This window comes from Trematomus bernacchii, unplaced genomic scaffold (assembly GCF_902827165.1).
Source record: "Trematomus bernacchii unplaced genomic scaffold, fTreBer1.1, whole genome shotgun sequence".
In the NCBI taxonomy this organism is placed as follows: Eukaryota; Metazoa; Chordata; class Actinopteri; order Perciformes; family Nototheniidae; genus Trematomus; species Trematomus bernacchii.
Window position 1 is genome coordinate 5716748 of NW_022987689.1, and position 23137 is coordinate 5739884.

Below are 23137 nucleotides of genomic sequence, written 5' to 3' on the forward strand. Positions count from 1 at the left end.
AGTGCTTTACAAAAATGGAAGACATTAAGAAAATGGCATTTAAATTTAGCAACAGTAAACCCTGACCTTGCCTATCACTATTTGTTGTAACTGTGTCAGTTGCTTTCGTCTTTTGGAATATGTGAACGTCACAGACCGAGTCCAACCCCTTTCATGCCTTCCTGTACTCCAGTCCTCTTTCTCTAGGTGGGGGGGGATATAAATGCTTTAAAACCTGTTCCTTCCTCCTGAGAACAACACAAGAGGGCCATACCTCTGTGCTAAAGGGTCACATATCAACTGCATATCCACAGAGAGGTTACAAAACAGTTACCTCATCATTTATTCTTCAACTCATCAAAGACAGAGAGAGAGAGAGAGAGAGAGAGAGAGAGAGAGAGAGTATTAGTAACGGGAGAGCAGCTGGGAGGCTGCCGTTAAGAGATCAGCCATGCTTGGAGGCATCTTCAAAGATTTGTTGGTCACAGTGACTCTACTCTTTCTAACTCAGACATGGACTCAGTGCAGGTGGGTGTCAAGATAATTAAATGTTAACTGCCAAAATGAAGCTGATATGTTGTTTAAAAATAGTGTTGTACTGGTTTTATTGAGTGAATAACATTTTGATTTTTGCTCAATGTTATTATTTAATCATTTCAATATTGGAATAACTTGTAGCAAAGAACAATGGGATTGAATACACAAATTGATTTTCTATTTCAGGGCTGAAGTTGATTTTTCATTAGTTACTTTACCAGATTGGAGAAAAAATGCAGGTATGACGTTTTACAATTACTAAGACTTGTGGATACTTTATATATCGTTGCAATTTATTACAGTAAATGACATTTTAAAAAATCACACACTGACTTAAACCAATATTTGACTCATTGTTCTTCTTTCATAGAGTATGGTACACAGTGTTCCTACGACGGACATAACAATCAGATTTGTGACTGGACCCAACTAAGAACAGGTACAGACAAAAGCTGAAAGAAAAATGAACTGCAAATTTGAAAGCAAAATGTGTTTCTTTTAAGGAGGTTACAGTAAAGTGTATTAAGAGTTCACTTTGACAGTGAGAGACTGTGACTGTATAGTTACCTTTCATTTTGTTCCTACCCTTTTTGAAGAGGATTTGGAACAGCAGTCCACAGTTCTGTTATAATCTACAGGCGGGCTGTGACTGTGTGTCTGTACCTCGCTGCGTGAATGATCTGAAGCAGGCTAATAATCTTTTATAGCCTGGTGTTCTCCCAGGAGCAGTCAAAGATGAGGGCCTGCACTTAAGGTTCAAAATTAGCACAAAACACACTAAACTGCAATTCTGCATTTAATGATTATTGCACCACAACAGATGTACTTCTTTTTTTTATTACAATAACAGAGACGAGGGAATGGTTTGCTATTTTCTTTAAGTAATAAAACTTATGGTCCGACATAAAAGCTTATTCCTAACCTGCGTGGTTAAAAATAAATGTCACCATTTTACTTGAGTGGTTTAAAAGGAATGGAAAGGCTATTGTCATTGAATTTGTACTTCAGAAGGTACTAATACAACTAATAAACTAATAAAAAATGGACTTTGATAACTTTTTATTATGTGGATAAAAGCAGCTACTGATTACACTTTCTTACGGTCCTTTTCATCTGCAGAGGATGTGACTATTTTAGAGAGCGGCCCACTGGTGCTGGAGGGCAAAGCCTGTCTAGAGTTTTGGTATTTAGCCCCCGTGGCAGCTTATGGGACAGCACTCAGCACTCTGCTGAAGAGCAGCACGGGCCTGAGAGAAATCTGGACCTCACCTGTCCTCCCCAGGGATTCTTGGAGACAAGTGTTTGTCCCCTTGAACATCATCGAACCAGGGACTCAGGTAAAATGTCATATAATAAACAGTATTGGGGAATCAAAATATAGTACTGTTAAATAAAAAAACACAATCTGCTTCTGTATCAGGTTGTAATCAAAGCAGTGTCCACGGAGGGACAGTTCACATTTAATCATCTAGGTGTAAGAAGAGGCTCATGTGGTAAATATATATTTTTTTTTTATATTAATATAAGAACAGCCAACCTTTGATTCCTATGATGAAACAAAATCCTGTTATTTTCAGCTATGTATGGTGATAACAATGTGTATGCAAAACATAAACCAATACTGTCATAACACTTGTCAGCTTAGTGAAACAGTAAAAAGATCCTATTTCCCAAAACTCTTATTCTAAAGCTTTAAGATGTAAAAACAGTTTGAACTTATTATAAGGCAGTAGGAATGTTTTACTTATAATACGTTATCAGTTACATCTTTGAATCACATGTTGAATAACTGTGATCATTAACATTAATCCACATACTGTATGTCAAGTTACTATTCAGTTATTCTAGCCAGATGGTGTTGTGATTATAACGTGATTGTTTACTCGGTCACATCCCCCACAGGACAACAGTGTGATTCTAACACAGAGTTTTGGACAGATGAGTCCACTCGCTGCCTCTGTTCTGGGGGCCAGCTCTCCTGCTCTCCCACTCAGTGCCCTAAGGGCCAAATCTGCAGTCCTCAAATAGAAAGATCCAGTGGGATTCACACCTCTGGGATATGCACTGTACACAGTCACACAGACTGCAGCACTTTTGATGGAGTGCTCTTCCGCTTCATGGCCTCCTGCACCTACACGCTGGCTAAGACCTGCTCACCCTCTGAGACTCTGCCATTGTTCAGTGTGGAAGTAGTGAATGAGCAAAACTGGAACTCATCTCTGCCAACTGTTCAAGAGGTTATTGTGGACATGGGGAACTTCAGAGTGTCCCTGCTGAAAAGACAGACGCATCGCATTGTGGTGAGTCACTTTAAAAGAGAAAATAGATCATTAGAAATACATTAGTGTGATCAATTGCTGATGTATAGTTAATTTTCTGTTTATCGTGCTCAGCTGTTTATTACTGTGTTTATCATCACCCATTAGGGATAAGATATTTTCAAGGGTAAAGAATATTTGTTTCCTTTAAATTCTACATTATTGTCACCCCCTTTGGTGTCATAATGACTAAGAACTGCATGTACCATATACTTCAGGTTTGTGGCACCTTTCCATTCTGGAGTAGTGAGTGTTGAGCTGGGAAATGTACTGAAACGAGCAGTTCCCCTATCTGCAGCCAACTCTACTGATAAACTGAGTTTATTGTAAAGTGCAGAGTTTAGTAGCACAATGTCCCAGACTTATCTCCCTTATCAATTTTTGCTTTTTATGCTAACTGTGAGATACAGTCAGTCCATATTGCTGATGACAGCCAGTAAGGAAGTCTAAAACTTTAACTTTCCTTCAGGTTAATGGTGTCTGGAAGAAGCTTCCACTGAGCCTTAACAATGGCTCTGTCAAAGTCAAGAGCAACCCCGCTGCTGTTGTACTGGAAACCAGTTTTGGTCTCTCTGTCTCATATGACAACGCTGGTGCTGTCCAAGTCGCGCTGCCATCCACTTACTCTGACCAAGTCTGTGGCTTGTGCGGAAACTATAACCACCTCAGAGAAGATGACTTCAGAAAGCCAGATGGAACAAATGCCCATGATGCTACAGGTTTGGCTGAGAGCTGGCGGACTGGGCAAAGCACTTCCTCCTGTGATACCATTCTGGTACCACATCAGTGTGACCCGCTGGAGGAGGCAGAGTATGCCAGTGAGCTGTACTGTGGGGGCCTCCTCTCCAGCACCGGGCCCTTTGCTGGCTGCCTATCAGTTCTGGGGGCAGAGAGCTACTTCAGGGCCTGTGTGGTCGACATGTGCTCTACCCACGGTGACACAGCGGTACTTTGTGAGACATTCCAGATTTACACCGATATCTGCCAGGAGGCTGGAGTCACCATACCCACATTGAGGAACTCTACACTATGCCGTATGTTTCTTTAATGACCCTTTAATGGGCAATTTATTGACCCACTGATGAAAAATAACAAAATAGTAAGAAATAATGACTTTGATAATACAACAACTGTTCAAGGCCTTTCTTCTTTTCTTTGTTGCCCCTCTCAGCCCTTCAGTGTGGTGAGAACAGCCACTATAACTCATGTGCTGATGGCTGTCCCGAGATGTGCTCCGGTTTGGATGCAGTTGGCTCCTGTGGAAGCTGTGAGGAAAGATGCGAGTGTGACTCTGGCTTTAAACTCAGTGGGGGAAAGTGTGTCGCAGCAGAGGACTGTGGGTGCTGGGATAATGGAAAACACTATGAGGTAAGTGATGTAGATGACTTTTAATTCACATTTTAACTTCCACAGTGCTATAATTGAATCACTCAACTCTGTTTTGCCTGCAGAAAGGAGCATCATTCTCGAAAGGGGAGTGTGAGCAGCAGTGTCAGTGCGTGGGTACAAATGAGGTGCAGTGCACCACAATGCAATGCTCAGACAATGAAGTCTGTAAAGTCAAGGATGGGGCCAAAGGCTGCTTTCCTTTCAAACCTGCCACCTGCAGCGTGTATGGTGACCCACACTATATCACCTTTGATGGGATGGCATATGACTTTCAAGGGGGCTGCAGTTACACGCTGACTACCACGTGCGGAGGAGAAAGCTCAGTGCAGTTCACTGTGATTGGACACAACATGCATCTTCCCCACACGAATTTCACTCCATCCAAGCTGGAAGCTGTGGATCTCCAAGTTGACGATGTATACGTCACACTGAATCAGAGCGGGGAGGTCTATGTAAGCACGAGAAATTCTCTACATATTACACAATGCCAACTTTGTTATATCATTGGGTTAATGGAACGGAGGCTGTATGCAAATGTGTTACAGTCCATGCAAATGTGTCTAATGACCTGTAAAGGTCAGGTCCTTACTGGATATAAAGAGTGCTTGTTCTGTTTTATTTATTGTCCTTCCTTAATTACCACAGCTCACAACTGTAAAATCAGCACACCCATGTTTATATGGTTCATGTATTACTCTGTGTAAAATCATAAGGGAAGTCACTTATCTAGAGTTAAGAACAAACAAACTTCGAGCTGACCTACTTTCCTTTGCCCTGAACAGCTAGTTGGTCGATAAAAGGCTGCACTTAATATCCCAATACAAATTAAATAGTGCTGTGTTTTTATGCAAGATATTCTTAAGAAACTCAGTTCTCACAAATAACTATTACAAATAATACATTTTCCTCTCTTTAGGTGAATAAAAGCAGAGTCCGACTGCCCTATTCCACCAATGGATCATATGGCTCAGTATGGGTCTACATGAAGAACAATTATATCATCTTGGAAACAACCTTTGGCCTCAGAATTATAATAGACGCACAGAACAGACTCTTCCTCCAAGTTGATGAACGCTACAAGTATGAACTTTGCGGACTGTGTGGCACCTTCTCGGACCGTCAGGAGGATGACTTTGTGACACCAGGAGGCCAAAATGCAACTGGTCCATTTGAGTTTGGTGACAGTTGGAAGGTGCCAGGCAATAACGAGTAAGCTATTCTTCTATAATGGTATCTATACATATTTTAGTGGAGATCACATGAATGCTGATAGTTTAATACATCCAAAAGGAAAAAGCGAGGCGTACCATCTCAAAAGAAAGTGAAGAAAACATGTTTTTAGCCACACTAGCTGTGTAGCATTAATTTTATTTCCACCTAAACTAAGATCAAGAACATGGAAAACATTATACCTTCTACTCATGTTAGCATAAACCCCTGCTGGGCCAAAGTACTGAAATATCTGAAATGTTTTCTGTTAAGAGGCAGTTGTTTGTTCTTTGCAAATAAGTAATAGCCATTAGACCATTATCTTGAAACCAATCTGACATCTTGGCTTTCTTTGTAGTTTATGAATAACCTGAAGAAGTTGTCAAATTATGTTTTCCTCACATAAATAGTATTAATAAACCTTATCAACATATCCGTTTGTTCAAAGTGGAACAGAAATATCACTATATCATTGTCTAAACGTTCTCCTTCAGGTGTATTTCCCACCCAGATGATCCCAGACAATGTGATGTTGATGAGGAGAATGAGGCCTACAATGAGTGCTACATCCTACTAGGGGACGCTTTCAAGCCCTGCCATGAAACCATTCACCCAAGCATCTACCTCAGCAATTGTGTGTATGACTTCTGTGCCACACGTGGTGACCGACACACACTATGTGAATCTCTTAAGTCCTATGCAGCAGCATGCCATGTTGCAGGAGTGGAGCTACCTCATTGGCAGACAGACACAGCCTGTGGTGAGTGTTTAGGTCAGACATTAGGATAAGAGTAACAGTGTGATTACTTTATAGTGTGTTTGCGACTTATGTCTAATGATATTTAGTTGTGAGACAATTAATGAACTTTTTTTTTTTTAAGTGTGTAATCTAAATGCATTTAAGATGAGAGGCAGTTTAACATAATAAGTATATTACCTAATTATTGATTTTCTTCAAAACGTTATGCTGTTGCTTTTAATTGTTAGGATTATGGCAGTCAACTGCAACTGGGCTGAGAGCCATGTTTGAGGCAATCCTTTCTTTCTGTATAAATATCATTTTTTTCTGTATAAATATCTGAGGCCAAAAACGTTTTGTTTTGTTGTCCCTATTTCAGCTGAACTCACACCTACTACAACTCTTCCACCACCTTCAACTACTACTTCTACAACAGATCAGACTTGTAAGAGCATTCAGGGTTGGGAATGTTTTTTGTTACTGGTTTGGATAATCAGTGGCAAAATTAAATTCATAATGAATAATTTCAAAACCAACTTTGGATTTACTTGGCTTGCCTTAAAAACAGATACAGTACTTAAATGCATACATTTATTAGAATAACTTTTATTAATAATAATAATAATATTTATCTACGGACTGGATGAAATCATGTTTTCTTGGAAAATGTATTTTTATCTACAATTGTACTTTTCATAATGTTATGTTCCTATGCATAATAAGCTTGTAATACTTGTCATGATCTTGTTTATATGATTTTTCACAGTCTGTCCCATAAACTGTGACTTTGAAAAGAATCTGTGTGGGTGGGAGCAGCTCATGCAGGACAGTTTTGATTGGACAAGACATTCAGGACCCACACCATCAAGCTTAACTGGCCCAAACCAAGACCACACCACTGGAGGTAAAACGTAATGTCAGGCGACGATATCACATCTGTAAAGTTGCTGCATTGATTTTAATTGTGCATGTTTGTCATGCTAATTTCAACTTTTCTGCAGCTGGTTTCTACATGTATATTGAAGGAAGTAGTGTAACCCATGGAGATTCAGCTCGTCTTTGGAGCTCAATGTGCCATTATGATGGACCACTCTGCCTGAACTTCTGGTACCATATGTATGGTTCAGCCAAGGCCATGGCCCTCAATATCTACCTGCTCAAAGACAATAAAGCTACTGAACTCTGGTCCATGATGAACAACCAAGGTCCAGAATGGCATCTAGGAAATGTTGATATCAGAGTGTCTGGTCCATTCCAAGTAAGTGACACATTACAGACAATATAATGACCTAAAAGATTATATTATTGTAGTTGTATATTAAAACATTTATTTTTCCCTTTTACATCTTTTAGATTTTACTTGAGGGAATTCGAGGCTCCGATGCTCAATCAGATGTGGCCATCGATGACATTTCCATAAACTTTGGCTCATGTTTAGGTGACATTCATTTAACTAAACAAAGCATTTTATATTTGACTAAATATATATGACTTGAGGATACAAGGACATTTCTAATGCTACAAATAAATTATATTATCTCAAATCATGGCCATTTATCAGGGTTTAAACATAACTAATAATGTCCTCCTTTAGGTAGTGTCCCTGGCCTGGTTAGTGGAACTGTGTTTCCCTCCTCAGCTGTGGAAGTCCTCCCCTCACACCCAGGTAAGTGCACAGGAAGCTTTTTTTATGGGCCAATTGTTTCTATGTGAGAAAGCTGATGTGTGGTTAGAATTTCACATTTATGTCTTGTGATTGGACTCCCAGTTAAAGATTTTCTAAATTTTTAGGAAGTTGCCAAGGTCCTCAATACTTAGTTCCTGTTAATATTTTGCAAATGTTTCCCTTATAGTCTGCAATTTGGACTGTAGCTTCGATAGCAGTCTTTGTAGCTGGAGTCAGATGATCACAGATGCTTTTGACTGGACATGGCAAAGTGGTTCCACCCCCACTCTGATGACTGGGCCCTCTGCGGACCACACTGGTGGTAATACACCCTTTTTCTATGTAATATTATAAATTATCACAGGTATGACACAGAGGTATTGAAAATATCTATCTCACCGTAGAAAGTGTATGTGAAAATGTTGATCATTTTGCTTCTCAATCTTAGATGGTCGTTATCTTTACATCGAGGCCAGCAGCGTGACGCATGGAGACACAGCTCGTCTCATCAGCTCTGAGTGTTCTGACTCTGGTCCTCAGTGTTTGCAGTTCTGGTACCACATGCACGGCTCAGCAGATACAATGGGCCTCCATGTTTACCTGCTCCAGGACAGACTAGCAGAAGCTGTTTGGTGGAAGACTAATGACCAGGGAAATATGTGGCAAATGGCTCAGGTGGACATCAGAACAACTGGAGCTTTCCAGGTGCAACATCTTCCACCAGGCACTCAAATTATTGAAATATTGTCAGCCAACGGTGTTGTAGAAGTACATTTTAACAATAAGAGACTGCAAAACTAATGATAACTAATCATTTTTCCACAACTTAGATTATCATTGAGGGACGTAGGGGCTCCAATGAAGAGTCGGATTCGGCAATAGATGATGTAAAGCTTTATCGTGGACGATGCTCTGGTAAAAAAACATGCACAGTGAATGAAAACTACTAAACCTTAAAAATGTGATATTTATCCCAAGGCTGTGTAATCTGATAATGTTTTAAATAAACTGTTGTAGGTCTGAGTGGTGTTGAGTCAACAAGTCCTTCCAAACCTGATGGAAGCACAGCTTCTCCAAGTGTCCCTGTGCCCTCCACTGCAGATCCAGAGCCCCCTCAGGTCAATGTAACTGCTCAGCCCTCTGAAGCAAATGTTACCATACCTCCCGTAGTGGCAGCAACAACCGACTTTAATAAGGACAACGTTACTGAAGCTCCAGATAACAGACACCCAGGTAAAGTTCTAATTCCACAGCACTACGTGTAACCCCGGCTGTCTGAACCTTTATCATTTTTTTGTGATTTCCAGTTAATTAAAGATATCTTTGACTTGTGTGTGTAGTATGCCAACTCAACTGCAACTATGAACAAGATCTATGTCAGTGGACCCAACTTGCTACTGATGTTATCGATTGGACAAGGCATAGTGGCTCCACCCCAACTATAATGACTGGGCCTTCTTCAGATCACACTACGGGAGGTAATTAGCTTTCTCACACAAGCCATGTAACTTTTGTGTTGGACTGTCTGCACACCCTTTGCCAGTTTCAGCCACACAGTCACAAGGTGAAAAACATTTTGGTTGTTGAAATAGTTATTCCTCGTTCAACCAGAATTGTAGACTGTCAGGCTATGAGTTCCTGGTGTACTGTTTTACATAAAGATAAGATATCTTTCCGTTAACATCCTGAGGATGGGCAATTAAGAAATGTTTTGCATTTTAGTGTTTTGAGGACATTTGGATTGTCAACATTTAGCAACCATTTCAGTTGCATCTTGATATACCTTAAACTTATAGTATGCTATGCATTTTTTTTTTTCAAACTCTTTTGTCCTTAACCAGGTGGCCACTATCTTTACATCGAAGCCAACAGCGCGTCACATGGTGACACAGCTCGTCTCATTAGCTCTGAGTGTTCTGACTCTGGTCCTCAGTGTCTGCAGTTCTGGTACCACATGTACGGCTCAGCAGATACAATGGGCCTCCATGTTTACCTGCTCCAGGATAGATTAGCTGATGCTGTTTGGTGGAAGAGAAATAACCACGGAAATATGTGGCACCTGGCTCAGGTGGACTTGGTAACATCTGGAGCTTTCCAGGTAAAATGTTATTCTCCTCATCTGACTAATGATAAAAACTTGCAGAGCAAAACACAAAAAATGTACTACCTGAAAAAATAAATTAGTAATTGGTCTTGTGCTGGTATACTGTACTTTAGCATGAACCTGTGCAATTTATTTCAGGTTATATTTGAGGGGCGAATAGGTTCCAATGATCAGTCTGATGTTGCCATAGATGATGTATCACTTCATCGTGGACACTGCAGAGGTAACTATTTTCTCTTGCTGACATTCAATTTTGTTCACATACATTGTAACTGGGAATGTGTCTGACTTTTTGTTTGTGAAATATCATTACAGACCTAGCTCAACCAACAACCCCTGCTCCCACAACCTCCAACCCAGTTGCAACAGAAGGTAAAGAGCTTCCTCAAGAGAATAACTCAACACAGCCACCATCAACAACTACCTTCACAACAACAATCCCCACAACAACAGTAGCTCCAACTGCTTCTGATACACAATCCCCTACAAAGCCAGACACAACAACAAGGCCACAGCTTTCAACAACCTCCAAACCAATAGAAACTACCACAACTGGCCCTGAAACTACAGCTAGACCCCACCCACTGACAACAGAGCACCCAGGAGTTGAACCCTCAGATCAACCAGAACCTGAAATTGAAGAAAAACCTCAAACAACAGAAGGACAAGAGCATCCTGTTACATCTACTAATGAACCCCACACTACAGATAGACCACAACCACCAACTGAAACTCTACCACAGCCAGAAACAACAGGTAAACCACAACCACCAACTACAGCTACACCAAAGCCATCACAAACTACAGTTAAACCACAACCAACAACTACAGCAGGACCACAACCTACAACAACTAATAAACCAAATTCGACAACAGTTAAACCACAACCATCAACCACAGCTTCACCACAGCCACCACAAACTACAGTTAAACCACAACCAACAACCACAGCTTCACCACAGCCACCACAGACTACAGTTAAACCACAACCATCAACCACAGCTTCACCACAGCCACCACAAACTACAGTTGAACCACAACCACCAACAGCTACACCACAGCCACCACAAACTACAGTTAAACCACAACCAACAACCACAGCTTCACCACAGCCACCACAAACAACAGTTAAACCACAACCATCAACCACAGCTTCACCACAGCCACCACAAACAACAGTTGAACCACAACCACCAACTACAGCAGGACCACAACCTACAACAACTAATAAACCACATTCGACAACAGGTAGACCACAACCTCCAACTGAAACTCTACCACAGCCAGAAACAACAGCTACACCACAGCCACCAAAAACTACAGTTCAACCACAACCACCAACCACAGCTACACCACAGCCACCACAAACAACAGTTCAACCACCAACCACAGCTACACCAAAGCCATCACAAACAACAGTTACACCACAACCAACAACCACAGCTTCACCACAGCCACCACAAACAACAGTTGAACCACAACCACCAACAGCTACACCACAGCCACCACAAACTACAGTTACACCACAACCAACAACCACAGCTTCACCACAGCCACCACAAACAACAGTTAAACCACAACCATCAACCACAGCTTCACCACAGCCATCACAACCTACAGTTAAACCACAACCACCAACTACAGCTACACCAAAGCCATCACAAACTACAGTTAAACCACAACCACCAACCACAGCTACCCCAAAGCCATCACAAACTACAGTTCAACCACAACCAACAACCACAGCTACCCCAAAGCCATTACAAACAACAGTTCAACCACAACCAACAACCACAGCTAGACCACAGCCACCACAAACTACAGTTAAACCACAACCAATAACAACAGCAGGACCACAACCTACAACAACTAATAAACCACATTTGACAACAGGTAGTCCGCAGCCTACAACTACAGCTACACCACCATCAACAACAACGGCAAGACCTCAACCACCAGTTACACCTGTACCAAGTAAGTTCAAAGTATTTCCGTATATACATGGATTGGGTATAATATATACTTTACACCTCACAGGTTAGGCACCATTGACAGCTGAGGCTTTGGGCATGTTCATATGTGTGATGAAATGTCACCTCCTCTAGTGTGATTAACAAAAAAAACATTATTTAAACCAAAAGACTTTAGTTATCCAGAACAACAAAGTGTTGAAAGGGACACGATTATCTAGTCTCACTTTATTGAAATTAAACCCTAAAAGAAAAGCTTAATCATTTCATATTATATCATATGACATGACATGATGTTTGATTGTAAGTGCTTGTGAAATGTGATATGTGGCTTTGACTTACCACTCAGCCCTGATTGTATAAACCTTTGTATTGACCTTTTGTTGTTTATCATGTTAAGCTTGAGAATATACACTCTTTCTCGTTAGCACCCTCTTGTCCAGAGAACAGTCACTACACCACTTGTATCCCTGCCTGCAGTCCAACCTGCACACACCTGAATGGCCCACCACGTTGCACTGAAGATGAGGGTTGTGTGCAGGGATGTGTATGTGATGAAGGCTTTGTTCAGAAAAAGAGGGTTTGTGTGCCTATCGAACAATGTGGTTGTGTGGAAAGGAATGGCACCAAATATGATGTGAGTGACAGAATAGCTCTTCATCAAAGTCACATGTTTTTTTACAGTATAAAATACTTACGGCTACTTTTGTTTTGTCAGTTCTCTGATGTGTGGTACACCAATCACTGCAGTCAGAAATGTGAATGTGAGAAAGACCATGGCGTGGGTCAGATTGACTGCGATGACAAAGATGAGTGCGATGGAAATGCTGTTTGCCTTCAAAATGATGAGGGCAATTATTACTGCCAGTCTACAGGTACTGCAAGTGTCACCATTTAACTCTTTTTAATTGTGATATATCTTAACCATGTTACATCTTGTGAAATCATTTATGAATTTCTTCACAGGCTTCAGTGAGTGCACCATCAAGGAAGACCCTGAATACAGATCATTTGATCAAATGAAACACGACTTTGAGGGTGACCACTCGTATGTGCTGGTCCGGACCAACAACTTGCCAAATAACCTTCCACATGTCTACATCGAGGGTATCAACACTGTAAACGATGAGGATGATAGTCATCAACATGACGACAGCAGCAGTGAAGAAGACCACAGTCGCAGAGTTAGGGATGATGATGAAGATGACCATGATAATGACCATGATAATGACCATGATGATGACCATGACCATGATGATGATGATGATAGCAAACATGATCACTCAAGTGAAGAGCACAAGGAGAACCACAGCTTACAAGAGCTTAAGATCAGAGTGTATGATCATACTGTGGTATTAAAGAAAAACCGGAGGCTGGTTGTAAGTATCAAATACATTTCTAACAATATTATTCTTTCCATGTCATTGAACTGTGGCTCCTTCATAGCAGGTATTAGGATAAGATCATCATATTCTTGCAAGCCCAAAGACATTTGTGAAAGCGCTGAGTGGAATAACCAGTGTTTCTTGTTACAACAGCATAAATGCAACTGATGCATGCTGTATCTTTCTTTGTAATGTGAGACTTCCCTCTTGGCCCTGCTGTAAGGACATTAACAATGGAGGATGGAAAAGAATGTTACAAATTGTGGCGCTCATAAACAGTGCTGTAGTCAGTGGCACTAAACTCAGTACAAATGAGTCTGATAATGTTGTTTTTTGTAAAGAGTTCTGAAGAAACGGATTGTGCTGCAATGACAGGGGCCACTTGAAAAGTGATTACTATAAATTAACCTGACAGAGACATGTATGTTAAGGTTGAAAAGAACCATCTTGTGGGGACTATGAATGTTTGTACCAAATATTGTTGCCAATGTATCCAATAGCTGTCGAGATTGTCCAGTCTGAACAACCATCACTACAGTAACACTGACATAAATGGCTAAAACTTAATATTTTATCAGACAAGTCTACTTAATATAAGTTACATTGGGAATTACCCCTCTCTGTCCCCCTCCAGGTGGATGGAAGGAGAACTAAAACTCCCGCCTCACCGACTGCTGGTCTAAAAATCTGGGAACATTCTTCTCGCATCTACCTGAAGACCGACTTCGGCCTCTCCGTGGAGTTTGACGGCCACGGCAGAGCAGGTAATTCATCAACAAATCCTTAAATCACAATTCATAATTTCATACATTGTCAGTTAAATGAGTAATTTTTTTCTGGAAGAGAGTTAAAGACGTAATAAGGTAATGCTCTGTTGTTGATGTTGTTTCTGCAGAGATCATTCTACCCCGCATATACAAAAGGAAAGTTGGGGGTCTGTGTGGGAACTTTGACGGTAAAAAGGAGAATGACATGATGAAGCCAGATGGTACCAGGGCCAAGAACGTTCAAGAGTTTGGAGAGAGCTGGAGAGTGTGAAAAATGGGTGGACGTCGGGATGAGACATACAAAATACTCTGTGGAAATGTTGACGACTAGTTGTAACATCACTGTGGCATTCACAAAAAAGCTCAACACTGATGCACCCTTACCCTAATAAAAACTTAAGAGTTAAGGAGATTTCAGTTTTTCCTTAGACAGCAGGTCATCTCCAAACCTAAGCTGACAAAACATGACTTGGAACGAACATAACCTGTGGCCATGAAGACTTTAAAAGGACATGGACTATAAAAATGTTATACACACAAACTATATCATAGTAAAATAAGACATGTCTGCTGCCTACACCGTTTTCTGGGATTTTGCATTGTTTCAAGAATGTGATGTCCAACTTTCAAGTCCATTTTTTAAGAACTAACAAACTTTTATGAAATATCTCACATCTTTAATTTTTTCAAGAAATCATTGTACTCCTTGTGAGATATATCAGATGTTGTCCGTTGTCATTAGGGTAAAGTATTTGTTATGCATGACAATACAATTATGTATCAATATCCAATATTGTTGGAAAGAAACTCTATGTAACTTGTACCTGTTCATAAAGTGTATTTGAATGACAAATGATTAAGTACTGTGGTTACATTGGTGTAGCCATTAGTCTCTAGACATGTCAGTCTGAAGTGTAGCTAAAACTGCATTCTTGACATTTCTACAGTCTGTGTCTGATAATTACAGTAAGAAAAAAGTTTACACAACTTCTGTAACATGATATAATTCTGAAGACAAAGGCAGATGTATTCTCTGTGAAGACAATAGGATTATTATCATCACGAGTGTACCTATAAATAAGCCGTTGTTACACTCAACAGCAACAGAGTCATGGGTCGGTTTTCATTTTGCTGCTTTGTCCTGTCGAGCTTGCTACCTCTCTGTAATGGTGAGTAAAACATAATTTAATATTGAACAGTTTACCAAAGTAATATCGTGGTATAATTATCTTAATTTCCTTTTTTTCAGTTTCTTATTGATAGAAGATTTAGAATACACAGTTACAACAATTGTTTTAATCATGACCTAGTTTTTTGTTGTTTGACCTGATTGTAACGAGCCAAATAAATAATCTAAATGTACATGACTCAGCTGATTGTATTTTTTCCAAATAATAATGGTAGATTATTAAAATGTGTCTCATAAGTGCAGTTCCACCTAAAATTAAAATAAATATGTTGGATCAGGTCATTGACCCTGCCTACTTGTGGTGGAAAACATGGCTGAAATCGTATATTGCAGTACATGTTACTTTATATCAGGGTAATGGTTTATGCAGTAGTCACTTTGTAAATTCAAGAAATGAAAATTAACACACAGTGCTTCATATTTAAGTATTGTTTTGGTACTCCCATAAAAACAATTGCCTCCAATGAGACATTTGAAACAAAACTTGAAACAGTTAAACTGAAATTATGTCAAAATGGAAACGTTAAGGTTCTTGACAACAACTTCATGTGAGAAGGGTTTCAAAGTGTTCAAGTGCTGATAAACACCATCCTGACTTTAGTCCCTGCAATTAAAAACAATAAGACAAAAAAATATTGACTTTACCTGCAGAATTTTCTCATCAAAACCTGAATGAATGTTGAACAAACACACACTTTTTTAATTTACATTTTAAAATGTATAAATTAAGACAAAGTAAATGTAGAAGAGACAAGGAAGAGTAGTTCCTTAAATAGGAATTAATTTTAGTATGTGTGATTTTCTCTTAAACTTGGAAATAGACACTTCACTAAAACCATTTTATAGGAAAGATTGAACAACATCAATGGTGTTTACTTTGATATCCATGCAAGTCACCTCTTTCAGCTCAAGCAAATGCTGAACTTAAATGTTCTTGTTTTATGTATTCTATTGAAATGACATGTCATTGTCTCTTATGATTTTCTAGCTCAATCCGCAGCTCCAACAGGTAAAACCACCTCATACACTGTAACCAACTACTTGCTCCCAATCCTCTAGTGACACATAATCTGCCTCCATCCCAACTCTACAATGAACAGAGACTTTTAGCTACAACTAATAGTTTCATTATATCTACACTACACCTACACTTGCTATAGAATAAGCTATGCTATAAGTCCTATGCATGTTTACTATTTGATAGACGATCATGAGGGTGTGAGACACCAGAGTGATCATGAAATAAAACAGTGGATTAACAGTTATAAATCGATACAGTGTAAATGATTGATTAAAGATGTGTTGGGTGTGCAGGCTGTGCAGGTCCACCTCTGCTGTGTTGCTCTGGTCAAAACAGCAGTTGTTCAAGGGGTTGTTACTGTGACACTTCCTGCGTGCTATTTAACGACTGCTGTAGTGACCACTTTTCAACCTGCTTACAAGGTGAGTGATGGTGAAGACATGGAAAAGGAATGATACACAGTGATGCCAGTTTGTGATTGAGATGAGGTTTATAATGCACATTTTCGTCTTGAATACAGGCTTTAACCCTTCACCACCAAGAAGACAGAGCACAACAAGAAGCAGTACCAGACATACACTGGAAAATGACACCAAAACGTCAACCTTCCCATCCAAAACAACAGCATCAGATACAACATTGGCACTATTGGATGTCAGCACAACCTCTGCCTCGATAGTATCTACTACAGAAACCATCCCAACAAGCAGAGACAAATCTACACGAGCAGATAACTCAACTTTATCAGCCTCTTCAACAACAACACCCAGTACATCAAACAGCAACACTACCCCTACGCTAGCAGACATTGTAAAAGCTTTTACAGTCTCTCCTTCTTCACCACCCAGCACAGCAGAATCTACCCTGGGGGAAGTGAGTACAACTTCAGCTTCTACAATTGCTGTTACTTTGGAAACAAGACAAACAAACAGCATCACATCAGCACCAGCAAATATCGGGACAACTTCAGCATTGACAACCTTGAATATAAGACCACAAAGCACAACGAATGTCAATACTACACCTATATTAGAAAACATCGTAACATTAGCATCAACAGTCTCTGATACTACAACATCCAGCACAACAGAATCTGCACAGCTGGAAGTGAGCACATCTTCAGCATCGAAAACATTGCCACCAAGCACAAGTACAATTAGTACATCTACGCCGACAGATGTCCCTCCATCTTTGTCATCCCCAGGCCCTCTAACAAAAGTTCCAAGTAAAACAAGAAGCACTACTGCATCAGATGTGAGCACAAACGCAGAGTCCATAATGTTTGCTTCAAAAGCAACCAGCCAAACAAACAGCAGCAAAGCTACACTAGTATATAACAGCACAACTTCATCAGCCTCTGTAACAACAGCAGCTGGATCAACAAACGTCAATGCTACCCCTACGGTAGCAGACATTGTAACAACTCTAGGCTCCATAGTCTCTGATACTTCTACACCCAGCACAACAGGCAGCACTGCAGCATCTACACCGGTGAAAGTGAGTACAAATTCAGCACTCACCGTTGTTAATATGTCAGAATCAACAGTCTCTCCAACAACAGCATCCAGTAAAACAAGCAGCACAACAGCATCAGAAGGGAGCACACACTTTGCTTTGACAACAACCAGCCAAACAAGTCTCAGTTTATCTACACCAGAAGAAACAAACAGCAATACTACCCCTACACTAGGAGACATCGGAAAAACGTTGACATCCACAGTCACTGATACTACAACACCCAGCACAACAAACAGCACTGCAGCATCTACACTGGTGGAATTGAGTACAACTTCAGCATCCACCATTGGGGATACAACAACACAGAGAACAAGTACAAGTACATCTACATTAAAAGATACACATTTGTCTTTGTCATCCACATCCTCTCCAACAAAATCTCCCATTACAACAAGAAGCAATAATGCATTAGATGTGAGCACAAACCCAATGGCCGTAGCTTTTGCTTCAACAACAACCAGCCAAACAGACGGCAACACATTCAAACCAGCAGATAAAAGCACAACTTCAACAGCCTCTGCACAAACAGCACTCAGCACAACAAACAGCAATACTACCCCTACACCAGCAGACATCGGAAAAACGTTGACATCCACAGTCACTGATACTACAAGACCCAGCACAACAAACAGCACTGCAGCATCTACACTGGTGGAATTGAGTACAACCTCAGCATCTACAGTCTTAAAACCAACACCACCAAGCTCAAGTAGTAATACAACAGGCAGCACTATGGCATCTGATGTGAGCTCGAACCCAGTGTCCAGAGTGTTTGCTACTACAGCAACCAGCCAAACAAGCAGCATTGAATCTACAGCAGCAGATAACAGTAACACTTCATCAGCCCCTTTAACAACAGCACCCAACACAACAAACAGAAACCCTACCTCTTTGCTAGCAGTCATTGCAACCACTTTACTATCAACATTCCCCGAAACTACATCAGCCAGCACAACAGGCATCAAATCAGCGTCTACATTGGTAGAAGAGAGTACAATTTCAGCATCCACAGTCACTCAAACTTTAGAACCCAGACAAAATAACAACAATACATCTGCACCAGAACATATAGAACTAACAACCAGCCAAACAAGTGGCAGTATATTTACACCAGAGGATAACAACTCAACTTTATCTGCCTCTTTAACAACAGCAGCCAGCCCAACACACAACAATACTACCCTTACACTAGCAGACATCGTAACAATTTTCGCCTCCACAGTTTCTAATTCTACAACACCCAGCACATTAGCTAGCACTCCAGCATCTACACTGGTGAAAGTGAGTACAACTTCAGCATCTACAGTCATTGATACTTCAGAAACCACCCAAAATAACAGAAATATAACTTCAGATTCCACAGCCTCGAATTCAACACCACGAAGCAAAAGTACATCTACTCTGACAGAAAACCCCCCATCTTCGACATCAACAGTCTCTCCAACAACAGCATCCAGTACAACAAGCAGCACAACTGCATCAGAAGGGAGCACACACTTTGCTTTGACAACAACCAGCCAAACAAGTGTCAGTGTATCTACACCAGAAGATAACAAATCAACTTCATCAGCCTCTGTAGTGAGTACAACTTCAGCAGTCACCATTGTAAATACTTCAGAAACCAGCCAATCGATTAGCATTACTTCTTCACCAGCAAATATAAAAACAACTTCAGCATCCACAGCCTCAGATACAACACCACCAAGCACATCAAACAGCAATACTAGCCCTACACTAGCAGAAATCGTAAGATCTTTAGCATCCACAGTCTCTACTCCAACGCCCAGTACTACAGGCAGCACTGCAGCATCTACACTGGTGGAAGTGAGAACAACTTCAGCACTCGCCGTTGTTAATACGTCAGAAACCAGCCAATCGATTAGCATTACATCTTCACTAGCAAATATTAAAACAGCTTCAGCATCCACAGCCTCAGAAACAACACCACCAAGCACAACAAACAGCAATACTAGCCCTACACAAGCAGAAATTGTAACTTCTTTAGCGTCCACAGTCTCTGATACTACAACACCCAGTACAAAAGGCACCACAGCAGCATCTAGACTGGTAGAAGAGAGTACAATTTCCGCATCCACAGTCACTGATACCTCAGAAACCAGCCAATCAAATAGCCTTACATCTTTACCAGTAAATATAAAACCAAATTCAGCATCCACAGCCTCAGATAGAACAGCACCAAAGACAACAAACAGCAATACTACCCCTACATTAGCAGACAACGCAACAACTTTAGCATCCAAATTTGCTGATATTACATCACCCAGCGAAACAGGCAGCACTGCAGCATCTACAATGGTGGAAGTGAGAACAACTTCAGCATCCACCATTGGGGATACAACAACACAGAGAACAAGTACAAGTACATCTACATTAAAAGATACACATTTGTCTTTGTCATCCACATCCTCTCCAACAAAATCTCCCATTACAACAAGAAGCAATAATGCATTAGATGCGAGCACAAACCCAATGGCCGTAGCTTTTGCTTCAACAACAACCAGCCAAACAGACGGCAACACATTCAAACCAGCAGATAAAAGCACAACTTCAACAGCCTCTGCACAAACAGCACTCAGCACAACAAACAGCAATACTACCCCTACACTAGGAGACATCGGAAAAACGTTGACATCCACAGTCACTGATACTACAACACCCAGCACAACAAACAGCACTGCAGCATCTACACTGGTGGAATTGAGTACAACCTCAGCATCTACAGTCTTAAAACCAACACCACCAAGCTCAAGTAGTAATACAACAGGCAGCACTATGGCATCTGATGTGAGCTCGAACCCAGTGTCCAGAGTGTTTGCTACTACAGCAACCAGCCAAACAAGCAGCATTGAATCTACAGCAGCAGATAACAGTAACACTTCATCAGCCCCTTTAACAATAGCACCCAACACAACAAACAGAAACCCTACCTCTTTGCTAGCAGTCATTGCAACCACTTTACTATCAACATTCCCCGAAACTACATCAGTCAGCACAACAGGCAGCAAATCAGCGTCTACATTGGTAGAAGAGAGTACAATTTCAGCATCCACAGTCACTCAAACTTTAGAACCCAGACAAAATAACAACAATACATCTGCACCAGAAAATATAGAACTAACAACCAGCCAAACAAGTGGCAGTATATTTACACCAGAGGATAACAACTCAACTTTATCTGCCTCTTTAACAACAGCAGCCAGCCCAACACACAACAATACTACCCTTACACTAGCAGACATCGTAACAATTTTCGCCTCCACAGTTTCTAATTCTACAACACCCAGCACATTAGCTAGCACTCCAGCATCTACACTGGTGAAAGTGAGTACAACTTCAGCATCTACAGTCATTGATACTTCAGAAACCACCCAAAATAACAGAAAGATAACTTCAGATTCCACAGCCTCGAATTCAACACCACGAAGCAAAAGTACTAGTACATCTACTCTGACAGAAAACCCCCCATCTTCGACATCAACAGTCTCTCCAACAACAGCATCCAGTACAACAAGCAGCACAACTGCATCAGAAGGGAGCACACACTTTGCTTTGACAACAACCAGCCAAACAAGTGTCAGTGTATCTACACCAGAAGATAACAAATCAACTTCATCAGCCTCTGTAGTGAGTACAACTTCAGCAGTCACCGTTGTAAATACTTCAGAAACCAGCCAATCGATTAGCATTACTTCTTCACCAGCAAATATAAAAACAACTTCAGCATCCACAGCCTCAGATACAACACCACCAAGCACATCAAACAGCAATACTAGCCCTACACTAGCAGAAATCGTAACATCTTTAGCATCCACAGTCTCTACTCCAACGCCCAGTACTACAGGCAGCACTGCAGCATCTACACTGGTGGAAGTGAGAACAACTTCAGCACTCGCCGTTGTTAATACGTCAGAAACCAGCCAATCGATTAGCATTACATCTTCACTAGCAAATATTAAAACAGCTTCAGCATCCACAGCCTCAGAAACAACACCACCAAGCACAACAAACAGTAATACTAGCCCTACACAAGCAGAAATTGCAACTTATTTAGCGTCCACAGTCTCTGATACTACAACACCCAGTACAAAAGGCACCACAGCAGCATCTAGACTGGTAGAAGAGAGTACAATTTCCGCATCCACAGTCACTGATACCTCAGAAACCAGCCAATCAAATAGCCTTACATCTTTACCAGTAAATATAAAACCAAATTCAGCATCCACAGCCTCAGATAGAACAGCACCAAAGACAACAAACAGCAATACTACCCCTACATTAGCAGACAACGCAACAACTTTAGCATCCAAATTTGCTGATATTACATCACCCAGCGAAACAGGCAGCACTGCAGCATCTACAATGGTGGAAGTGAGAACAACTTCAGCATCCACCATTGGGGATACAACAACACAGAGAACAAGTACAAGTACATCTACATTAAAAGATACACATTTGTCTTTGTCATCCACATCCTCTCCAACAAAATCTCCCATTACAACAAGAAGCAATAATGCATTAGATGTGAGCACAAACCCAATGGCCGTAGCTTTTGCTTCAACAACAACCAGCCAAACAGACGGCAACACATTCAAACCAGCAGATAAAAGCACAACTTCAACAGCCTCTGCACAAACAGCACTCAGCACAACAAACAGCAATACTACCCCTACACTAGCAGACATCGGAAAAACGTTGACATCCACAGTCACTGATACTACAAGACCCAGCACAACAAACAGCACTGCAGCATCTACACTGGTGGAATTGAGTACAACCTCAGCATCTACAGTCTTAAAACCAACACCACCAAGCTCAAGTAGTAATACAACAGGCAGCACTATGGCATCTGATGTGAGCTCGAACCCAGTGTCCAGAGTGTTTGCTACTACAGCAACCAGCCAAACAAGCAGCATTGAATCTACAGCAGCAGATAACAGTAACACTTCATCAGCCCCTTTAACAATAGCACCCAACACAACAAACAGAAACCCTACCTCTTTGCTAGCAGTCATTGCAACCACTTTACTATCAACATTCCCCGAAACTACATCAGTCAGCACAACAGGCAGCAAATCAGCGTCTACATTGGTAGAAGAGAGTACAATTTCAGCATCCACAGTCACTCAAACTTTAGAACCCAGCCAAAATAACAACAATACATCTGCACCAGAAAATATAGAACTAACAACCAGCCAAACAAGTGGCAGTATATTTACACCAGAGGATAACAACTCAACTTTATCTGCCTCTTTAACAACAGCAGCCAGCCCAACACACAACAATACTACCCTTACACTAGCAGACATCGTAACAATTTTCGCCTCC

At 40.9% G+C, this 23137-nt stretch overlaps 1 protein-coding gene across 2 annotated transcripts; it reads left to right on the forward strand.

The window, feature by feature from the left end:
• Positions 1 to 348: 348 nt before the first annotated feature.
• LOC117489043 (zonadhesin-like) lies at positions 349 to 15428 on the forward strand. 2 transcript variants are annotated; one of them, XM_034138275.1, is made up of 30 exons: positions 349 to 507; positions 703 to 755; positions 887 to 955; positions 1636 to 1853; positions 1937 to 2009; positions 2419 to 2816; positions 3304 to 3868; positions 4006 to 4202; positions 4286 to 4675; positions 5140 to 5432; positions 5927 to 6192; positions 6551 to 6616; positions 6938 to 7075; positions 7173 to 7429; positions 7525 to 7609; positions 7766 to 7837; positions 8025 to 8159; positions 8286 to 8542; positions 8668 to 8752; positions 8855 to 9070; positions 9178 to 9315; positions 9679 to 9935; positions 10080 to 10164; positions 10257 to 10697; positions 11835 to 11915; positions 12340 to 12548; positions 12630 to 12786; positions 12878 to 13290; positions 13931 to 14060; positions 14192 to 15428. In XM_034138275.1, exons 1-30 carry the CDS (start codon positions 431 to 433, stop codon positions 14332 to 14334), a joined length of 5964 nt encoding a protein of 1987 aa, XP_033994166.1. In that variant the 5' UTR covers positions 349 to 430; the 3' UTR covers positions 14335 to 15428. The 2 variants fall into 2 exon arrangements, with proteins under 2 accessions (XP_033994166.1, XP_033994167.1); XM_034138276.1 differs by having other exon boundaries at positions 10257 to 10313.
• Positions 15429 to 23137: the final 7709 nt, after the last annotated feature.